This window comes from Strongylocentrotus purpuratus, unplaced genomic scaffold (assembly GCF_000002235.5).
Source record: "Strongylocentrotus purpuratus isolate Spur 01 unplaced genomic scaffold, Spur_5.0 spur5_contig_839, whole genome shotgun sequence".
Classification (NCBI taxonomy): Eukaryota; Metazoa; Echinodermata; class Echinoidea; order Camarodonta; family Strongylocentrotidae; genus Strongylocentrotus; species Strongylocentrotus purpuratus.
The window spans coordinates 385,549-407,822 of NW_022145545.1; the positions used below are offsets into that span (position 1 = coordinate 385,549).

Below are 22,274 nucleotides of genomic sequence, written 5' to 3' on the forward strand. Positions count from 1 at the left end.
AGTTTAATGTAAAATCTTGCTCAACTAATTATGAAAATATATCCATTCTCATGTTTTTGTTTTTTATTTGTTAGTGTTTGTGAGGTGTTTTTTTCAGGGGGGTACGTTAGTTTAGAGATCTTTATTTTCTTAATTCAATTGAATTCAAAGTTTCGCATGGCATGTCTTTCCTGTGTGTGTCAGTATTTGATATTCAATCATGTTTCTACGTGTTCACGTCCTTTCAAATTATGTCAGGTTAAGTCAGATTGGACCTTTTTTATTTTCTCTACACTCTTTGAAAAACAATTTTTTTTTTTAAATACATATAGTAAACAGGAGAACACTAACCTTTGATTTGCCTATGTGATAGTCTGTGCAACCAGCCGCTTCGAGGATTTGTTTGCACTTTTTGGGGTGCACATCAATGTCTGCTGTTAGTGGGAAGCCAATAAACTTATACCTTTCAGACAAAAACAAAAACGAAAATTAAAGTCATATTACGATGATACTCATCTAATGTGTGAATCTCAAGAATGCAAAGATAATATCATATTGATGTTTGATCCTATAGTTATAGCCTACCAAGGGTTTGTCCTTTTTAAACATGCTGTGAAAAACGAATTTAGGAATACCATAACAAATTTACTGTAGTTTATTGTTTATTTCACGTGTAAAGTCAACTTGTATTAGTCTATTAGACCAACAGACTTTTCGAAAAGAATCCATGCTTCTTGCTAGTTGCAGAGAAACATTTCTATTCTTCTGCCAGAGGACCTATCTGACTGAAACAAATCTAATCTTCTATCTAGATGTGACCCATCGTGCAAGTATCCATTTAATCTCACTAGCATCCATGTTTTTTTTCATCAAAAAAACTCATCGAATAAAATAAATGAGTCCTCCTGAAACGTTCAATGATTAACTTACCGATGCTGGAAATCTGAGAACTGAAGCCGAGTTGGATATCCGCTCTTTCGGATCCGGATAGTCTCGAGGACGCCTGTGTACCGTAGCTGTCGAAGAACCAACTCGTGATCGAACTGGTTGTGTCGGCTGTACGAGTTCGGTTTGATACAGCGGATGAACTGGGCGTCGGCGGAAAGAAGCTTTTCCATTAAACTCGTCAGTGAGCTCTGAAAAAGAAAGGATATAAAAACAATATGTTAATAGTTAGAATTACTCACAAGAATATAGAAAACAAATATTCTAATACTTGGCGTGAAACAGACGGCATGTCTTCCACAATAATTTGTGAGAAATGCCACATACCACATTGTAGAAATATAAAGCTCTCATTAATCATGACCTTAAAAAAGTATCGATTGCAGAAAAAGGCATTTCAAATCCATATTCAATACAAATTAAAATTCAAAACATGATGATTAGGAAGGAGTATCGCTCCATTCATGAAAAATAGTTTATTAATCAGATGAAGTTCATGCTTACAATAATGAGCTTTACTGCGCACTAGTGATGCTTTCATGTCCGAGTCAACATTACTATTCTTTATGTTATTAATCTGTTAATTCAACTACACTTAGCTATGTACAATGCCCTACATCCCGTAATCCGCAGTGCGCATGCGTAATCGCCGTTGTTTACAAATTTGTTAACATACTGGTCAAGGCAAAGTTTTTTGACCGACATGTAATATCCCTGATTCAAAGAAAGGAAGGATAGACCTCGAACAATCACCTATTTATCCGGCAATCAGGGTGACATAATATTCTTCTGGTTAACCCTCTCTTTTTGACCTTAAAGGTATACGCCGTGAAAGGCATCACGTTTGCTTTGGCCCTGGGAAGGGGAAATATTAATTCTTAAATGTGAGATATGGTTTGGCAACCAATAATTGTTTGCCCTTCTCTTCTCATTCCAACATAATCACATTATGGGATGAAAAGACAAAACATTTTCACAGCAAGTCGTGTGGATTGATGTTGGTCTTGAAACTGAATTACTTCCTGCACTTCTGCATATTTGATGTTAATAGAATAATAGTATCTTGGACAAGATGGCGCCGAGTAACTTTAGAAGTGAGGGTGTTCATGTTAGCGAGTTCCCCCCCCCCCCCCCCCCCCCTCCTCCTCCTCATCCAATTCCCCCGGGCTCATGGAAGATTTTGTAGCACTTTGGGCACTTATTCCTCCCAACGCCGCGATGGCAACATAATATGACATGTGGTAGTAGCTAAAATGACGCTATTTCTAGAGTTAGTGCCCTTCTGGCTCTTAAGGCCCGGTCACACAGAGGGGACGCATGCGGGACGCACGGCCGGCGCATGGAAAATTACCAATTTTGGCCAGTGCGTTGTCGTTCGCTAGGCGTGCGTCATCACTCGTTACTCGTTCGTCGAGCGCGCTGGACCAGCGCTGGACCAGCGCTATGCATTCGTCGTCATTCGCTGTGTGCGTCAGGATTTTTTGAGCATGCTCAAAAGTGTGCGTAGAGCTCGACGCATGAATGTACACGCCAAAGGCACGCCAGACGTGCGTTGAGCGCGCTAGACCAGCGCCAGACATACGCGGGGCACACGCCCTGTATACGCACAGCGCGCTAGCTACACGCTATGCATTTTGTGTCAGCTCGCTAGCTTTTCCAAAATCATGACAAAAGTTAGGCACACGGCCTTTTCCGATTTCCAATGCGCTGGCCGTGCGTCGTAGAACGCGGTGCATGCGTGGACCATTCGTCCAGCGCGCTAGCAACACGCTGTGCATTCGTGGAAGTTGTTATCATGTGCGCTCTGGGTACGGTCTGTATGCGTACTGTATGCGCCCTGTATGCGCTCAGCGCGCTAGCAACACGCTATGCATTTGGTGTCAAAAGTTGGGCGCACGACAACGCACTGGCCAAAATTGCAAATTTCCAATGCGCTGGCCGTGCGTTCCCCATGCGTCCTCCCTGTGTGACCGGGCCTTTAGCAGACGACACATTTATTAACTAACTGCGATATAGAGGTCAATCCCTAAATTCCGGTAATCTGGTATTGTTTTGATGTTTTTAAGCAACTGTCATCTTTCGTTTCATGTTGTTTACATCTGCCAAAAATCGACGTGAAACAGAGTCCCATGACTACAAAGAAAGACTGGCAATCCACTGACCGCATTCACCCATAGTCATCCCTTAGCCGAAACGATTCGGAAGACAACAGGAAGCAATCCAATCACTTTAATTGAGGTCGCGAATCAATCTTCCTTCTTCCCTTACAGACTCTTAGAAATCGCAGGTCACTTAAGTGTGATCTACTCTCCTCCTAAGTTCACACAGGTGACGATAGATTCGTTGATTTTCATGTTACCTATGTGTTTTTTGCGACATACTTTGATATTCAATACTACGTTGCACGTAAATGTACTGCATTGATCCTGAGGTGACGACAGAAAATGTCTACATTAATTTTTATGTCAGAGAATTCTAAGATCATTTGATTCATATACTTTCATCAACAAAGGTTCATCCAAAATTTCTCCGGAGAAAGAAGATCCTATGTGCAGCTTTCCAGGTATCCAACATGACCTTAAGTAACGTGAACACGACTTTTAAAAAACTGGTGGTAAATTTACCTTTGTTTATAGAGTGTCCTTCTTTGAAAAATCGTATAATCATTTGGCTAAGTGCCCTTAGACAAACCATACCGTATACACGCTTTGGCGCGCGCTCAAACCCCATTAGCATGATGACTTATGAAACGGGACAGAATTTCCAGCAATGATTGACCTTCTTAGCCAGAAATGATTATCTTTATTACATCAACGTAAAAAGCACTTCACTTGAAATGTCTCTTTTCAAAGAAATTGGTAATAAAGAAATTCCAACTTGATTGTCCAACTTCTCCAACAATGATGCTTTTAACTTTATAGCGAAAAAGAAAATCTTTTCATGGGTGAATAAAATATAGCAAATGGAAAGCAAACGATATCTCGGAAAAAGAGACAAATAATACATAGAAAACAACTAACTCTCTCTCTCTCTCTCTCTCTCTCTCTCTCTCTATATATATATATATATATATATATATATATATATATATTCCTCTCTCTATCCCCCTTTTTTCTCAATCTTTAGGTTGAGATGTATCAAATAATACTTTTGCTTACCTTGAATTGGGATCCTACGGTAGGTATTTGGTTCTTGGACCTGGCTGCTTTAGCTCTGGCCGTTTTCTCTTCTTTCAGTCTAAAAACAAGAGCATGGAAGTAATAATCTCTTGCATTTTTTCTCGAATAAAGGTGAGCCTTCAGTTAATGAAATTGCTATCACTGACAGGCTGAGAGCTCTGAATAAAACATTGATTATCACTATATATAATTGGGAGAGATGTATCGTGCAATGCGAATTTTTGATAGATATTATCCGTCATGATTCATGAGGTATCCGATCTGCATTGGTGTGGGTTTCTTCATGAATATCATGTGTAGTCTGCGATTATTTGCTCCTCTTTTCTTCTCTCTTTGAGGTCCCATTTGAGCTTAATAAAATTATCTGCATCCCCTCCCCCCCCCCCAAAAAAAAAAAATAATAATAATAATAAATAAATAATAATAATAATAATAATGCCCTTACTGTTTCTTTAGTTTCCTAGCGGCTTCTCTGGACAGACTCACACCTGGGTTGATCGTGATCGTAGGGGCCGGCTTGCACATCAAGATATCCTTCTGATTCCTGAACGGAGTGCCCAGACCCCTTTTACTAAAAAGCACAAATAGTATAAACCATTTTGTAATTAATGCTAAATATATTAGGATGTAGTATCGAAAATAATATCGCCAGTGATATTCATTTGTCTCGCAATGTATGGTCAACAAGGGATCGAAAAGATCACGACGTTTCGTGCGCCGCTGCAACACTTCGTCAGGTGATAACGAAGTGTTGCAGCGGCGCACGAAACGTCGTGATCTTTTATTATTTTCAAAACATTCTTTAATTGTTTCCGATTAGCTGCCGAATGACACTCAATTGACATCATCTGACCAATGATGTTTCTAAAAGCATTACAATAAAACAAAATTAAAAGGAGTTAAAGTTCGTAATAATTATGTTCAGATAGGCCTATATAATATAGTGAATATAAATTGTGAAATTATAGTCTTGAATTTGAATTAAGATTCATAATCACAGTAATGCAATATCAACAATTAGAAAGAAGGAAATGTTAAAGTTTTTAACTGAGAATTGCCCCAAGAATGATATACAGAGTGACTTTAAACTTAAACGCATCGACCACATCTGTACAAAAGAATCAACTACATGAACATGTTACAGACTTAAATATCCAATCTGTTAAACAAACTATTGTCATCATATTCTAATTACTAGGACGGAAGTAGGGAGAAGGGTCTTACTTTTGTTCTTGTTGTTGAACGAAGAGGAACTTAACCAGACCATTATCTGACTTGGTCAAGCATTCAGATAGAACAGAGCTGAATGTATCACGATTCTTCTCGAGAAACCCTGTAGAGTCGTACCAGATCTGAAATAAAACGAAACCAAAAAAATAGGTAACATACAAATATACATGCAGTGCGTTGAGAGAATCTAGTTAAAGCTACAGGTTCAAACTGACTTATTTGGCAATATTGCTTCAAATTTGTCAATTGAATCGGACAGATGTATGTTTATACACTGTATTAAAATAGAAATAATCACGTATGAACATTATAACAATATCAATATATGATGAAGATTAGTATACAGGGATATAATTCTGTGATATTAAGGTAGATGGAGAACAATCTACATACATGTAGCGTAGCCAGCGGCAGCGGCCAAATGTTTCTCCATGAATGATATTTTATATTTTGTCTGCGACTTCAGGCTCACTAGTTCAGCTCAATGTGAAGGAGCATCTATTTGGGCTCCTCCCACATGTACAAGTTGAATATACTTTTGATTACAACAATAGTTGTATTGTAGATAAGTTGGGTAAAACATGTCCAATACGGGGATTAAATGAAACATGCAGATTTTGTGTGTGTGCGTGTGCACTTGTAATGACCGTCAATCGGGGAGGTTCATATGAATACACAACTTCCAACTGTGGAGACACAGCAAACCGTGGAGCTCCACAGTTGCAGAATCATTAAAACGAGATTTAAATCAGCTTTGGGACATCTCAGTAGTACCCCATCAACGTTCGGCTGCGATTTAACTCCATCCCCGGTTTCCCACTTTGGAGTCATAGCTTGCAGCCTGAATATGTGTATTATTTTCCGATCTCAAGAATAATATCAAGTGAAGAGCGCCAGCATGAGGATACACACTGCACAGTCTGTATCTTATTAGATGCAGCGCATGCGCAGTGCTGGTGCAGTGCACCTTGCGACGTGCCTGTTAACGTATATGGACATGTCATGGCGGGATTAGTACAGCCACAACTGGCAAAAGTAAGTAGAACTAGTCTAGATCTAGAAAGTTTACTTTCATTTTTAATCCAGTCTAGGCCCATTAATATTCTATCAACTTTTTAAAGAATTCCTTAGGCCTATAGATCTAGTTCTATTCATGATATTGGGTACAAAAAACTCATACATAGATCTAGATCTAATCTAGATCTAACTTAGATCTAAGTAAGATGTAGATCTAGGCCTAACGTTAGGCCTAGCCCTAGACTAGTACTACTAGTTTAGGCTACTAGTAGTAGTAGATCTAGGTCTAGTATAAGTTCTTCTTAGGCCTAACTTTAGAGTTAAACTAAAGGAATATCTAGTAACGTTAGATTCGAAGGTCTATTTCACATCAGCCAGATTTAGCCTAAATGTGTGCATGGGAAATGTGGAGCCATACTAGGTCTAGGCCTATCTGTATATAACTCACATGGGCCAGATGTGTATAAATGTGTGCATGGGAAATGTGGAGCCATAATAATCTGGGTCAGATGTGTATAAATGTGTGCACGGGAAATGTGGAGCCATAACTAGATATAGATCTACATGGGCAATATGTGTTTAAATGTGTGCATGGGAAATGTGGAGCCATAGATATATATATATTACACATGGTCATGGGCCAGATGTGTATAAATGTGTGCATGGGAAATGTGGAGCCATATATATATATATATATATATATTACACATGGGCCAGATGTGTATAATTGTGTGCATGGGAAATGTGGTCCCATGTTTATCTCAACTATTTAAGGTGGATTGAAGATTTATAAATGTGTGCATGGGAACTGTGGAGCTATTATACATGGGCCAGATTTGTATAAATGTGTGCGTTGGAAATGTGGAGCCATATCTATATATTTTATACATAGGCCAGATGTGTATAAATGTGTGCATGGGAAATGTGGAGCCATATATATATATATATAATGGGCCAGACGTGTATAAATGTGTGCATGGGAAATGTGGAGCCACATCTCTATATATATATATATATATTACACATGACCCAGATATGTATAAATGTGTGCATGGAAAATGTGGAGCCATGTTTAACTGAACTATTTAAGGTGGATTGAAGATTTATAAATGTGTGCATGGGAACTGTGGAGCCATTATACATGGGCCAGATTTGTATAAATGTGTGCATTGGAAATGTGGAGCCATATCTATATATTTTATACATAGGCCAGATGTGTATAAATGTGTGCATGGGAAATGTGGAGCCATATATATATTGATCTACATGGGCAATATGTGTTTAAATGTGTGCATGGGAAATGTGGAGCCATATATATATATATATTACACATGGGCCAGATGTGTATAAATGTGTGCATGGGAAATGTGGAGCCATATATATATATATATATATATATTACACATGGGCCAGATGTGTATAAAGGTGTGCATGGGAAATGTGGAGCCATATATATATATATATATAATGGGCCAGACGTGTATAAATGTGTGCATGGGAAATGTGGAGCCATATATATATATATATATATATATATTACACATGACCCAGATATGTATAAATGTGTGCATGGAAAATGTGGAGCCATGTTTAACTGAACTATTTAAGGTGGATTGAAGACTTATAAATATGTGCATGGGAACTGTGGAGCCATTATACATGGGCCAGATTTGTATAACTGTGTGCATGGGAAATGTGGAGCCATATATATATATATATATATAATGGGCCAGACGTGTATAAATGTGTGCATGGGAAATGTGGAGCCATATCTATATATATATTACACATGACCCAGATATGTATAAATGTGTGCATGGGAAATGTGGAGCCATATGTATATTACACATGGGCCAGATGTGTATAAATGTGTGCATGGGAAATGTGGAGCCATATATATATATTACACATGGGCCAGATGTGTATAAATGTGTGCATGGGAAATGTGGAGCCATATATATATTACACATGGGCCAGATGTATAAATGTGTGCATGGGAAATGTGGAGCCACATATATATATTACACATGGGCCAGATGTGTATAAATGTGTGCATGGGAAATGTGGAGCCATATGTATATTACACATGGGCCAGATGTGTATAAATGTGTGCATGGGAAATGTGGAGCCATATATATATATTACACATGGGCCAGATGTGTATAAATGTGTGCATGGGAAATGTGGAGCCATATCTATATATATTATACATGGGCCAGATGTGTATAAATGTGTGCATGGAAAATGTGGAGCCATATATATATATTACAAATGGGCCAGATGTGTATAAATGTGTGCATGGGAAATGTGGAACCATATATATATATTACACATGGGCCAGATGTGTATAAATGTGTGCATGGGAAATGTGGAGCCATATATATATATTACACATGGACCAGATGTATAAATGTGTGCATGGGAAATGTGGAGCCATATATATATATATATTACACATGACCCAGATATGTATAAATTTATGCATGGAAATGTGGAGCCATTTATATATATATATATTACACATGGACCAGATGTATAAATGTGTGCATGGGAAATGTGGAGCCATATATATATATATATTACACATGACCCAGATATGTATAAATTTATGCATGGGAATTGTGGAGCCATTTATATATATATATATTACACATGGGCCAGATGTCTATACATTTGTGCATGGGAAATGTGGAGCCATTTATATATTACATATGGGCCAGATGTGTATAAATGGGTGCATGGGAAATGTGGAGCCATGTTTATCTCAACTATTTAAGGTGGATTGAAGATGTATAAATGTGTGCATGGGAAATGTGGAGCCATATCTATATATATTACACATCAGCCAGATATGTATAAATGTGTGCATGGGAAATGTGGAGCCACATTTATTATTGCATATGGGCTAGATATGTATAAATGTGTGCATAGGAAATGTGGAGCAATCTATATCTATTGCAAATGAGTCAAATATGATAAGATGTGTGCATGGGAAATGTGGAGCCATGTATTTACATGACCCCCTTGATGTACATCATAATGGATGTGTTTCATAATACCTCATGATTTTAACAAATAATATAATAAAATTGAGCATGGATATGAGTAGCAATATTTTGGCAAATTCCAGTATGATTAGGGGGAGGATGTGGGGGGGGGGGGTGTAATATTTAGATATTTTCTTCCAGCTTGCTCACAGCTGTGTTTCTGCATAATATTATTAATATTTACTTGACCTGTTTCAGAATCGGATTCTCAGAAGTCAAACCAGACAGACAGTTCCAGATATTTTTAGTGAAGTTGATCCTGAAGGATTTACAGTGAAACAGCTGCCTGACAAAGGTGAGTGAGGTTACATACATGTAGATTGTATTAATAGTGAAAATTCACTGTAGCATAGATATCTAACATTAATATGCTCAATAAAATATTGATTCAGAGCTAGACTATGCAAGGAACGCCTGGTATGGTTCTTTGATCACACCTCATCGCCTATTGTCTGAAAATCACCAGCTCTTTTCAGAGTAACTTTGATACCCTTCGCAGTTAAACAGGTCAACTTCTTTAGTAAAATCTATACCCTTTCTGTATATTTCATTAATTTCATGCAGTAGAATATTTGATATGCTTTCCCTCATATTTTTCTGTTTTTATAATCTTAATTCAACACTTAATTGCGTGAAGCAGTCTTCAATGGCAAAGTGTTGAAAATAGAATCAATTACCACTACTGCATTTTCGTCTACAAAATACTCAATAATCTAGCCCCTTATTTAGAATCTTTTGGTCATAATCGTCCAGTTTACTTTGTTACTTGTCATTCTACCTTAAATCCCTTATTTATCCTGAAACCAAAGACTGAATTTAAAAAACGTTCTTTTTCTTTCACTGCTCCAAGCATCTGTAACAATCTACCGACTCATATTCGCACGGAAACTTCACTCCAAATGTTAAAAAACCAAATTAAGTCACTCCCTCTATCACTTTAATGCATGCACTGGTACCTAATGTTATATCATGACTTTTACCATAAGTTAGTTTTGTTTGTTTGTCTGTTTGCAGTTGTGTAGTCTATTTTTACGGCATGTGTATTTTTTAAAATATTTTTTTGGTCATTTTTCTTTGTATCAATAATATCTTAAATGTTTAATATTTAAGGCCTTTTGTTCATTTTGATCTAGTTTTTATTTTTTTAAAGCTTTTTTTTTAATGTTTTCTACAATGTATTCTATTTTTTTGTAAATATTTGTATGTACAGGGCTCTTTTGTAAAGCAGGAGGTATTAAACTTGATTTGGTTAAGTGTTTAAAGATTAGACCTTGAAATGAATTTTAATGCCTCCTCATGGGGTTGAATGTCAAATTTTTTTTAGAAAATCTAGAGAAAACGTCATGTTCATCATGACATGCATGACACTGTAATTTAATATCTGCAGCATACTAATATTAAATACAATGTGTTGCTTACAAGTCTGCTTGATGGCAATGTGACCAAAAAGACACACAAATGTTATTTAAAACTCAACCAATTTTGAAAATAAGTGCCTTCTTACAAGTACGAGTCTGAGTTACTTATCACACCTGAGCATTATCTTAAATGACAGACAAATATACTTGTAACATCATATTCACAATGTTTAAACTCGCATGATTGATCTCATGAAGATTATGTATTTCTTCAATCACAGGTAGAGCAGTCTTTACCACCAAAACGTTTGAAGAGGGAGAATTCCTTTTGTGGTACAGAGGAGATCTGGTAACCAGAGATGTGGGGGAAAGAAGAGATGCAGACTGTGAAACTTGCTTCAGATACTTTTTCACATGGAAAGGGACGAAATGGTGGTAAGTCTACATGACGACTTGATTTATTGAAAAGTATATTTTGTAATGATAGGTGTTGAAAACAAACCTAAGGCTATATGCTTATGACGTAGTCGTAAACATGTGGGTTGACAGGGCAACATATTTTCTACCAGTGGTTTTTGTTTTTTCCCTAGAGAAAGATCGAAAGCTAGTCATATCTGTCAAATTCTATTCCGTGCTTTTGAATAAACCCGTGGACTGACCACATACAGTACACATACATTTTTCTGCAGAAAGTATCAATACGGCAAGGACAGCATAGAACAAATATGCAACTTATATTCTTCTCTATCTATTCAAACCTGTTTTAGCTATCATACAAAAAACACACAATCTTACCAATGACAATTATTCAACCTTGTCAGTCCAACAGATCATATTCCATTTTGGAGAGCATAAAATGAGAATATAAAACAATATTTGGTACAAATATTGGATATAAAAGAAAGGTGCATTACACTGAAAAGTCCATGTTTTTTTTTTTGTACACTCCACATTTCATCTTACAGATGAAACAGATTCGGAAATTTCTATGCAACTTGCACCACCTCCCTCTCCCTCCAGTGAAGTTTTAAATGATGAAACAGATTCGGAAATTTCTACGCAGCTTGCACCACCTCCCTCTCCCTCCAGTGAAGTTTTAAATGATGCTGGTTCATCAGTTCCCTGCAATATGTCATCGGAAGACTCTTTTTCTACTCCCCCTTTCTTCTACACCTCATCTTCACTTCAGTCTGATATTACTTCATCTGTTCATTCATTACTTCCCCTAACACCTCCCCGCACCCCCCAATCAACCCCTCACACAACCCCTCCCTCAACCCCTCTCCTAACCCCTCTCCCAACCCCTCTCCCAACCCCTCCCTCAACCCCTCTCCTAACCCCTCGCTCATCAACTCCTCATTCAACTTCTTCATCTGCTTTGTCTCCTCCTCTCCCTTCCCATCCTCCTAATTCATTTCTTTCAATGTCTGTTGTCCAGCGTCATCCTCGCATTGTAGCTGGATTTCTCATTTCGCTACTCCTGCTTGTTGTCTTTATACATCTTCTGCTTTTAATTTCTGTTATCCTTCTTTGTTAAATGTTCATCATTCATTTTGTAATTTCCCAAATTTCCTCTTCTTTATAATCTGGGAAGATGATCTGAGATGGGCCAACATATGTCAAATGGTAAGATTTATTGAAAAATCATTTGAAAACTTGAGAACAAAAATCATACAGTTGGTAAACATAATCTTCATTGAGGATGTAGTTTTCAATGCACAATTCAAACCCTGCATTGGATTTCCTGCTTTCTTTGCTCATTCTAAAATAATATAACACTGCATACATGTTTGGTCCGTTTGATATGAATTCAGGTTTGTGCTAGTAGCCACTTTTTATATTGTATTCTTTATTTGCTTTTTGGAGCTACGTTCCACTTTTAAAGATTAGATAGATTATTTTCTTCTTTCCCCCCTCATTCTACACGTCTGTTCTTGTTTATCATAATGCTTTTTTTCCTTTTTCCCATGCTATTTTTTAATCTTTCCTCATCTCTCCCTCCCTTCTTCTCCTTGGACTCATCTTTCTTCTCCGCATGTTCCTTCTCCCCTGCCGAAGCCTTCTTCCATCTCTCCCACCCGGTGTAAACATCTTGTGGATAGATATGTCCGAAATTGTACATTTTCCCTTTAGTCTGTTGCCTCTCCTTGCCCTTTCCCCAATTTGGTCGCTTCTCTCTCTTTTTTGTTATTTTTGTTATACCATGTAATGTCTTTGGCTCTCGTATTTCAGAGGGTCTTGAGAGGATATATTTTGTTCGCAATGCTGTTGCCCGTGGCTTGTAGGGCGTGTCGTTATTCGACCTTTGTGTTTTTTTTGTTTTTTTTTTTGTTATTTGTATTTATATTGAAAAAATCTTCCACGGTTAGTTCGTCGTCTTTTTTCGCCTCGGTACTCTTGTCTGATGCACGGTGACATTTTGTAGCATTACAATTTTAAGGCAAATGAAAAGTAAACATATGCATGTTTAATGTTCATGATATTGGTTATGATTTCCAATGCCTACATGTAATGTTACCTATTTGTTTCCTATGTTACTTGTATTTCAAATTTCCTCCTAAAATTAACCATGCGTTAACAAAAATCATGACTGTAACGATTCTTCTTTAAGTGATACCCTACTTGAAAAGTAACAGTTAATCAAATAATATCTGACAACAGAGAAAACCTAAAGTGAAATCACAAATTGTAACCCACATATACTTGTATGTTTCAGTGATTCATTGTAATTTTAAACATTGATGAATCTAATGTTTTCATTTTTTTTTCAATTTCATTTCCAGTAGGGATGCATCAGTCGAACCAACTAAACAACAACTGGGACGACTCGTCAACCATGGTTGGAGGGGTGAAGTCAACAGCAGAATGAAGATTAGAGAGAACCCTCACAATGAACCAGAACTGGTTCTCTTCTCATTGAAGAAAATCAAAGAAGGTGAAGAAGTGTTATATGATTATGGGGTGGGAGATAATTTTGTATTCCCAAGTCCTACTCAATTACACAGTGGAGTCCAAGATGAAAAACCTGAAATTCTGCAAAATTCTGCAAACCTCCCACCAGACCCAGAAAAAGTTTGTTCACCATTCTCCGAGCCTGCCACACAAGAACTACTGGAACCAGATGGAAACTTTTCACAGTCCAATGTTCGAGCTGATGATGATGAAACATCTGAAGATCGATGCAGAAACCCCCCTAATAACGAAACAAATTGGGAACCATCCCCTAAGCCTGCCACACAAGCTTTAATGGAATCAGATGGTAAGATTTCACAGTTCAGTGTTTCAGCTGATAATGATGACACATGTGATGATCCATGCCGGAACCCCTCTAATAACCAAGAACATTGGGAACCATCCCCTGAGCCTGCCACACAAGCGTTAATGGAATCAGATGGAAAGCTCTCCCAGTTTGATGTTCCAGTTGATAATGATGACACATGTGATGATCCATGCATAAACCCCCCTAATAACCAAGTGCATTGGGAATCATTTACTGAGCTTGCCACACAACCTTTAATAGAACCAGATGGAAACCTTCCACTCTCCAATGTTCTAACTGATGATGCTGAAACATCTGATGATCTATGCAGAAACCCCCCTAATAACGAAACAAATTGGGAACCATCCCCTGAGCCTGCCACACAAGCTTTAATGGAATCAGATGGAAAGATTTCACAGTTTAATGTTTCAGCTGATAATGATGACACATGTGATGATCCATGCATAAACCCCCCTAATAACCAAGTGCATTGGGAACCATTTACTGAGCTTGCCACACAACCTTTAATGGAACCAGATGGAAACCTTTCACTGTCCAATTTTCTTGCTGATAATGATGACACATCTGATGATCTATGCAGAAACCCCCCTAATAACCGAGAGCACTGGGAACCATTCCCTGAGCCTGCCACACAAGCATTGATGGTACCAGATGGAACCCTTTCACAAAATATTTTTTCAAGTGATAATGAGGACACATTATCTGACCATAATGATGATAGTGATGATGATCCAGACTATGTCTGTGATTCTCAAGGAGATTCTGACTCTTCAGGGAAGACTTCATTAAATAATTCTCAAGCATCATTGCCTAAGGCTAAATGTACATCAATAAATGGCATCACTCGATCACTGAAATCTCTGTCATCAGATCAGTCATTGGAGGCATCATCAAGATATGGAGGCATTGATGCTGACCATGAGGGGATAACTGTGATGAAGACCAACAATCAAGGAGGGCGAAAATATGACAAGGTAGCTTATTGCATGATGTGTGAGAAGCCCCACAAAAAACTTCCTGATCACCTGCGGTCACAACATTCCAATGAAATAAAGGTGGCTCAATACATGGCAGCAACGAATCGAAAAGAAAAGGATAAGCTATTGACATTGATAAGAAATAAAGGAAATCACATGCACAACTACAGGGTCTTCGAAAAGGGTCATGGAGAGCTTGTGGTCGTATATAGACCTTCTTGTGAAGCAAAGCCCCGTGATTATCAGCCTTGCAAAGATTGTTTGGGATGGTTTGCGAAAGCCGAATTGTGGAAACACCGCTGCATTTTGAAGCAAGAAGAGCCGGCTAAGGAGCAAAAGAAAAAACGAAGAAGACTATTAGCACAAGGTCGACTCTTGCTTCCACCAGTGCCCTGCACATCAAGAGATTCTATAACACACAAAGTACTGAGTGGTCTCAGCGATGATGAAATCAAGGCCTGCATTCTAAATGATCAGTTGATTCTAGAATTGGCCAAGGTGTACTCTAAGAAATTGGGCCATGACGAAGAACAGCACAACCACATCAGATGCAAGTTACGAGAACTAGGAAGACTTGTACTTCAGTTCAGACGTTGCAGCTGCAATGGCAAGGCAAGTCTGACTTCCCTGATATCACCAAATGGTTTTATGACTGTCTTGAGTGCTGTCAAGAAAGTGGCAGGCTTTGATGAGGAGAACCACTTGTTCAATACACCAAGTCTAGCACTTAAGCTGGGACATACCTTAAGAAAGGCTGCCTTTGTGCTCCTGAGTAAGGCTTTGATGGACAGAGATGGGGATGACATGCAGAAACTTGTAGAAAAGTTCATCAAGCTGCTGGACACTTGTTGGGGATCTGAAATCTCTACTCATGCTCTACGAACTTTGTACCAGAGGAAACGAAACCAGCCCAAACTCCTACCCCTAACGAGTGATGTTGTGGCTTTGTCAAGACACCTAGAGGTACAGGCTGAACTTTGTGTAGACAAACTGTCATCTGGGACCGCAATCGAAAACCATAGCACATGGAGAGAACTCAACAAGACCATGCTGGCTCATCTCATTGTGTTTAATAGGAGGAGACAAGGGGAAATCAGCAAGATGACTCTTGATGACTACAATAAAATCAAGAAAGGTGAATCTCATATGGTGGAAGGACAACTAGAGATGCTGAAAGACTGGGAAAAAAATCTTGTAAAGTTTCTCTGGAGAGTTGAGGTAGTAGGAAAACGTGGCAGGACAGTGCCGATCCTTGTGACAGACTCCATGAAATCATGTGTAGACACCCTTGTATCCCACAGGGAGGAAGCAGGTGTAAACCCAAGCAACAAATACCTGTTCGCTGTAGCCAATAGTGACACTACATCTCATGTTCGAGGGTCAGATGCTCTCCGTGAGCTGTCAGAAGCATGTGGAGCACAAAATCCTTCAACACTTCGATCCACAAAATTACGGAAGCATGTAGCTACCATGTCACAACTAATGAGCTTGAGGGACCATGAGATGGACGCCTTAGCAAACTTCATGGGCCACGATATTAGGATACATAGGGAGTATTATAGACTGCCAGATGCTGCTATGCAGGTGGCCAAAATATCAAAGATCCTGTTCGCCATGGAGGGAAAAGCTGGGAACCCGGTCCAGCTGATTGGCACTGCAAAAAGTCTGGATGAGCTTCAAATCAAGTTAGATGAAGGTAAATTTGTGATGAGGGTAGAATTATACAGTGGGGATCTCAATCCAAACCCTAATGAGATGAGAAACATCATGGCGAGGGATGAGTGGGATGAATAACAAACCATGTAGCATGTACTAATTTTAAGAATCAAGTATTTCTGATTTCCACTCAACTTGACAATTATCAAATACAAAATATGTAAATTGATAAACATGCTGCAACATTATTGAATTAATGAAAAGTGTTGTTTTCAAATGAACCATGCAGTTAAATATTCCTCACTATATTGTGCACTTGTTTGTTTCAATTTATTTAGATTAGGGGTAATTAAGGCATTTGTTTGACTCGATCCACACATGTGGCATATACCTGGTGCCAATTCTACCATGTTGTATTTAGAAATAATTGATTATATTCTTTTGTTTTAAATTACAAGTATGTTTTCTTTGCAGTTGACCCAGATTTTCTTTTTGGTGAATATTATTGATTATTATTTTATGTACAGAGATCGACACTGGAGAACAGGGACCTGAATCATGTGATGACAATTGTGACAGCGATGTTGATTCTGGTGATCATGATGTCGAACGTCAGCTACCTGGATGCTCCCAAAAAGGTATGACTTTAAGTCCAATGAGAGCATCTAAAAAAATTCTTTTTGCAAACCTAAATGTTAATTTTGCCTATTGTACCGCACTCTCAATCATCCTCAAAAGCCAAAGTGAAACCAAACTTTTTCCTGTTGAAATCACCACGTACCAATATTTGTGCATTTTGAATTGTTAAAAATTATAGCACAATTATAATTGTAATGTAGCCTCACAAAAAGCCTGTTGCCAATGACGGAGAAAATCTATTAGTGAATTTAATTGGTCTCTATATCTAAACTTCTCTAAACTAAAAAAAAATTGTGTACATACAATAATATAGACTCAGAAAGTATTATGTGATCGTGGCCCTTTTGTTCTAGACTGGGAGTCAGGGGTTGTCAAGGTAATACAAAATGTACTTTTTTTCATGCACACAGCAATCACTACAATATACTAGGAAATGGATGAAAATGGAGGCAGCCAGGAGCCCCTCCCAAATAAACCCAAAACTGAGCTAGATTAGCAAAATAAATGACCAATAGAAACCGGGTAGAATATGTGAAACATAACCCCATCTGTCATGACACTGTCAGATAATTTAAAGACTTGTTTGTGCCCGACTCCCCTAAACGGTAGATGCCCATAATTTCACGAAATATGAGCTTTACAAAATTATATGATGGCTTTCTTCCCGCAAAAAAAAATCGTTTAAGTGTATTCCTCCCAGGATCACACTCTATTCTGCATCACTGCAAAAGAGGATTTAAATATTCTTCCTCTCCTTCCATCCTCATAACAGTAATGCACTCTTCAAGTTCATGGGTCAGAGACTCAGAGAAACAGTATGTGATACTGCATTTATTATTCTGCATAGTATAATTGCAACATTTTTTTTTGTTATTGTCTTTCATTAGGTACCAAAAGGCAAAGGCAAACGCAACATGTACTGGAAGAGGTTGATGAACAGCCAATAAGGAAGAAACGAAAGACAGCATGGAGCGATGCGGAAAAGTCGGCTGTCCAGAGACGTTTAGGAGCCTTTATGACTGTTCATTCTAAGCTACCTGGCAAGAGAGCGATAGACGAATGCTTGAAAGCTGAAGCTGTGCTGAAACACAGAACGTGGGTCAACATCAAAGACTACGTAAGAAACTCGAAGGTTACCAAAAGCAGAAAAACACAGCCTTGGTAAAAACATTCCCTTTAATATCAAATCACCATTTTTATATTGAATACACACATGCTTTTGTTTTGAGTCACCAAACTGCTGAAAATGCTCATAAATTACAAGGCATGTTCTTGTTATTACAGTCTAAAATGTGTATTCTTTTATATTTGGTTTCTCCATGTATTCATAAAATGTTTACCCACTCTACTGGCAAAGGATTTGTTATTTTGAGGTTTTATTATCATTTTTGTAGGCATCCGGCAATTTGTAATTGTGTTAGGGTCTTAGTGGACCTATGCTTGGCCACTCCCAGATATCAATGACAGGGAGCATATCGTTTAGGCAACATGTACTGATTACAATGAGAATTTTGCAGCATGAGTTGGAAATATCCTATTTGAACAAGAAAAAAACCCATAGATTTTTTAACGAAATAAATCAGTGGAAGTTGTAATCAAACAGTCAAGTATTTGTATTTACATACCATAATGGCAGCATAAGAAGGCAGTAGGGGAATTGACTAGTGTAATGCTTGTACATTTGTGACACAATTAAAACTTAAACAACATTTATTATGAGAACACGTTCAGTATAGTGTATTAATATCATCATCAAGGGAGAGTGCCCTTATTATGTGTAAAGGGTGCCCCTTTTCATTTTGGACAGAACTTGTGTTGTTTCTGATATTATTATGGGGTTGTACTAAACACTCGGGTCGCGGCGCGCTGAAAAACACTCGGGTCACGGCTCGTTTGGCCATCTTTTTTTAAGTGTCTTCAAATCGGCTTTTTAATATAAGGGGGAAATCTTATTTCAAATTAGCGACTGTTTTTACACTCGGGTCGCGGCTCGCTGGGCCATTTTTTCAATGATGTCTTCAAAGGGGATGCGTGGGGAAATTTACTTTAAAAACGAAGTTGTAAGTTGTGATTGTTTTTTGTTCAATGATAGACAAATAAGAAGATTATAATTAAGGCTGACATCGGGAAAGACAAATATACTAGGTGGGTAAAGTGGATTTTAGATAAAGTGTAATAGTACATAGGTATATGATCTATTAATATGATAGAAACAAGGAAGAATGGATACAGTGAGAAGATGAATTGTGGGAAATTAAGAACTACCAAGAGAGGAATACAAAAACAAAGAATGAAAGAATGAAATGAATATTTCCATCATTCCTTGTAATATCCTATCAAGTTTTATTCCTCGCTTTATTTTCATATTTGTCAGTCTTTAAAAAATATTCTTTCTAAATTTTATTCTACCCCTTTATTTCTCATCTTTTTTCTATCATGTAAATCTTTATTTCCTCCACTCTTTTCTTTATATCTTTATCACTGTTAAATCTGACCAATGAATTCTTTCAATTCCCTTTTTATTAAATATTTGTTTTCTTTCATTCTTTGTTTATGTAATCCTCTCTTGTTAGTTCTTAATTTCCCACAATTCATCTTCTCACTCTATCCATTATTCCTTGTTTCTATCAAATATACAGTTCATTTCCCTTGTAGTATTACACTTTCTCTAAAATCCACTTTAATCACCTAGTATTTTGTCTTTCCCAATGCCAGCCTTAATTCTAATCTTCTTATTTGTCTATCATTAAAAAAATAATAATCACAACTTCCAACTTCTTTTTTAAGAAAATTTCCCCACGCATCCCCTTTGAAGACATCATTGAATAAATGGCCCAGCGAGCCGCGACCTGAGTGTAAAAACAGTCACTAATTTGAAATAATATTTTCCCCCTTAAAAACCGATTTGAAGACACCATCTTGTTTAAATGGCCAAACGAGCCGCGACCTGAGTGTTTAGTACAAGCCATTAATATGGGATAGTGTAGAGATAGAATTTGTACACTTTTGTTTAATTAGCAATGCAGTAGTTTGTGCAGATTTAGTATAATTGTGGCAAAAAATAGAGGGGGAGTCAATGATCAGTGCCCCCTTTTAAAAGTAAACCGACTGTATGTTTGTTGTGAATTAATAAGAACAGATCTGAATATTATTCTCAGATTTCCCACATACATAAAATATGTCAATTTAGTGTTTAAGCACTAGACTATAGATGATGGTTGTAATGTGAATAATTAGTTGTGATGGGGGTCGGGGACCCAAAACCTTTTTTTTTTGTAATACCTTTGCAACAAAACAAATAAAAAGGGCTATAATAAAGGGTTGGTTCCAGTATAATCATATAAACCTACAATATTAATATGATTCACCTTACTTCTTGCTGATTCAATTTCATCCCTGGTCCCTTTTTTTTGGGGGGGGGGGGATTTGTGATGTCAGTGAGTTCTCCTTCATTCTTCATCATTGTTCAAAAGTTGGCTTCTCCAACAAATTTGTATTGCGTCAGATATGTGTTAAATGTATAGCACACAACTAATGATGATGCTATGATAGGAATGTAAAAAACAGATATGCTGTGTAGCTTTTTTTAACCTTAGGTACTGTTAAACTCTACGTAATTATGTTCATCAAACTAATATCTGGAATCTTTTTGTAGTTGTGATGGGGGTCGGGGACCCAAAACCTTTTTTTTTTGTAATACCTTTGCAACAAAACAAATAAAAAGGGCTATAATAAAGGGTTGGTTCCAGTATAATCATATAAACCTACAATATTAATATGATTCACCTTACTTCTTGCTGATTCAATTTCATCCCTGGTCCCTTTTTTTTGGGGGGGGGGGATTTGTGATGTCAGTGAGTTCTCCTTCATTCTTCATCATTGTTCAAAAGTTGGCTTCTCCAACAAATTTGTATTGCGTCAGATATGTGTTAAATGTATAGCACACAACTAATGATGATGCTATGATAGGAATGTAAAAAACAGATATGCTGTGTAGCTTTTTTAACCTTAGGTACTGTTAAACTCTACGTAATTATGTTCATCAAACTAATATCTGGAATCTTTTACATCCATTTTGCCCCCAAATCAAACTCCATCATGTTAAATGGTATCTTTGGAATGTACTATTGTTACCACTGACAAATATTCATATATAATATTTGAGAAACTTGGAAAAATGGATATTATTAATTTTGTCAGACTGAAAAGGGAATTATCCCTCAAATACTAACGCATTCATATTTATATGTATCACATGATTTTACAACAAAAGAAAATACAATGGTATATAAATCAGGACTTTCTAGCAAACTGTGTGGTGTGCTAGTACTCTACCTAGGGGCTGCTATTTTCTTAGAGAGCAGTAGTGACTCTTGACCTTCAGTTTCAGTTTAGTTTCATTTATTTCACACTAAATAATTTCGAAATTACATGTGAAAAAAGGAACTTAATCAAAAGCATATAGCTTGTAGAATTTAAGTTCCTCAAAATAATGTTGACACAGTGTCATTCATTATAAGGTAGAAGTATGATGATACAAAATCAGAGTATACAGATAAAACAATGAAATGATATGGATGATGGATGTAAGAAAGAAGAGAACTAGGAAGGGAAGGTAAAGCATGGGGGTCAGGAGAAGAATGAGGAGAGAGAAAAGGAAGTTTTTAGAATAGAATATTCAAGGTCGGGAGTCACAGTCCAGAAAAAAATAGTATACTTGTGCATTACATGTACAAATTTAATACTAACAATTTGATATGTTTTTTAAAGCTGCAACAGTTCTTAAGCTATTTGAGATTCGGATCAATGGTGCTTCAGTAGTTTGGTCCTGTGTATGAAATAGTTTTTATGGCGAAAACTGCCCTGGTTAGGGAGGATGATAGTTTGTACGTGTTGCCTGTCGTGTTTGGTATGTGTGTAAAGCATCATTTTTTGTAAAGCGTTCAATTATGGCTGATGGGAGTATT

The 22,274-nt window shown here is 37.4% G+C and overlaps 2 protein-coding genes across 6 annotated transcripts in view; one reads left to right on the forward strand and one right to left on the reverse strand.

The window, feature by feature from the left end:
* The window catches only part of LOC105438489 (myosin-IIIb), an 82,084-nt gene that overhangs the window by 34,934 nt on the left and 24,876 nt on the right, over positions 1-22,274 (reverse strand). For all 3 annotated transcript variants that reach the window (XM_030987533.1, XM_030987547.1, XM_030987539.1), the window contains exons 12-16: positions 5,328-5,455; positions 4,549-4,674; positions 4,083-4,161; positions 910-1,115; positions 331-442 (exon numbers count right to left, since the gene is read on the reverse strand). In XM_030987533.1, the coding sequence (XP_030843393.1) occupies positions 331-442; positions 910-1,115; positions 4,083-4,161; positions 4,549-4,674; positions 5,328-5,455 (651 nt within the window). The remainder of the gene's footprint in view (positions 1-330; positions 443-909; positions 1,116-4,082; positions 4,162-4,548; positions 4,675-5,327; positions 5,456-22,274) is intronic.
* Positions 5,964-20,409, forward strand: LOC105440881. 3 transcript variants are annotated; one of them, XM_030987556.1, is made up of 6 exons: positions 5,964-6,368; positions 9,596-9,692; positions 11,037-11,190; positions 13,539-16,708; positions 17,196-17,306; positions 18,195-20,409. In XM_030987556.1, the coding sequence occupies exons 1-6, from the start codon at positions 6,336-6,338 to the stop codon at positions 18,470-18,472; spliced, it is 3,843 nt and encodes a 1,280-aa protein (XP_030843416.1). In that variant the 5' UTR covers positions 5,964-6,335; the 3' UTR covers positions 18,473-20,409. The 3 variants fall into 3 exon arrangements, with proteins under 3 accessions (XP_030843416.1, XP_030843423.1, XP_030843431.1); XM_030987563.1 differs by lacking the exons at positions 5,964-6,368; positions 9,596-9,692; positions 11,037-11,190 and adding an exon at positions 12,049-12,381; XM_030987571.1 differs by lacking the exons at positions 5,964-6,368; positions 9,596-9,692; positions 11,037-11,190 and adding an exon at positions 12,049-12,381 and having other exon boundaries at positions 13,542-16,708.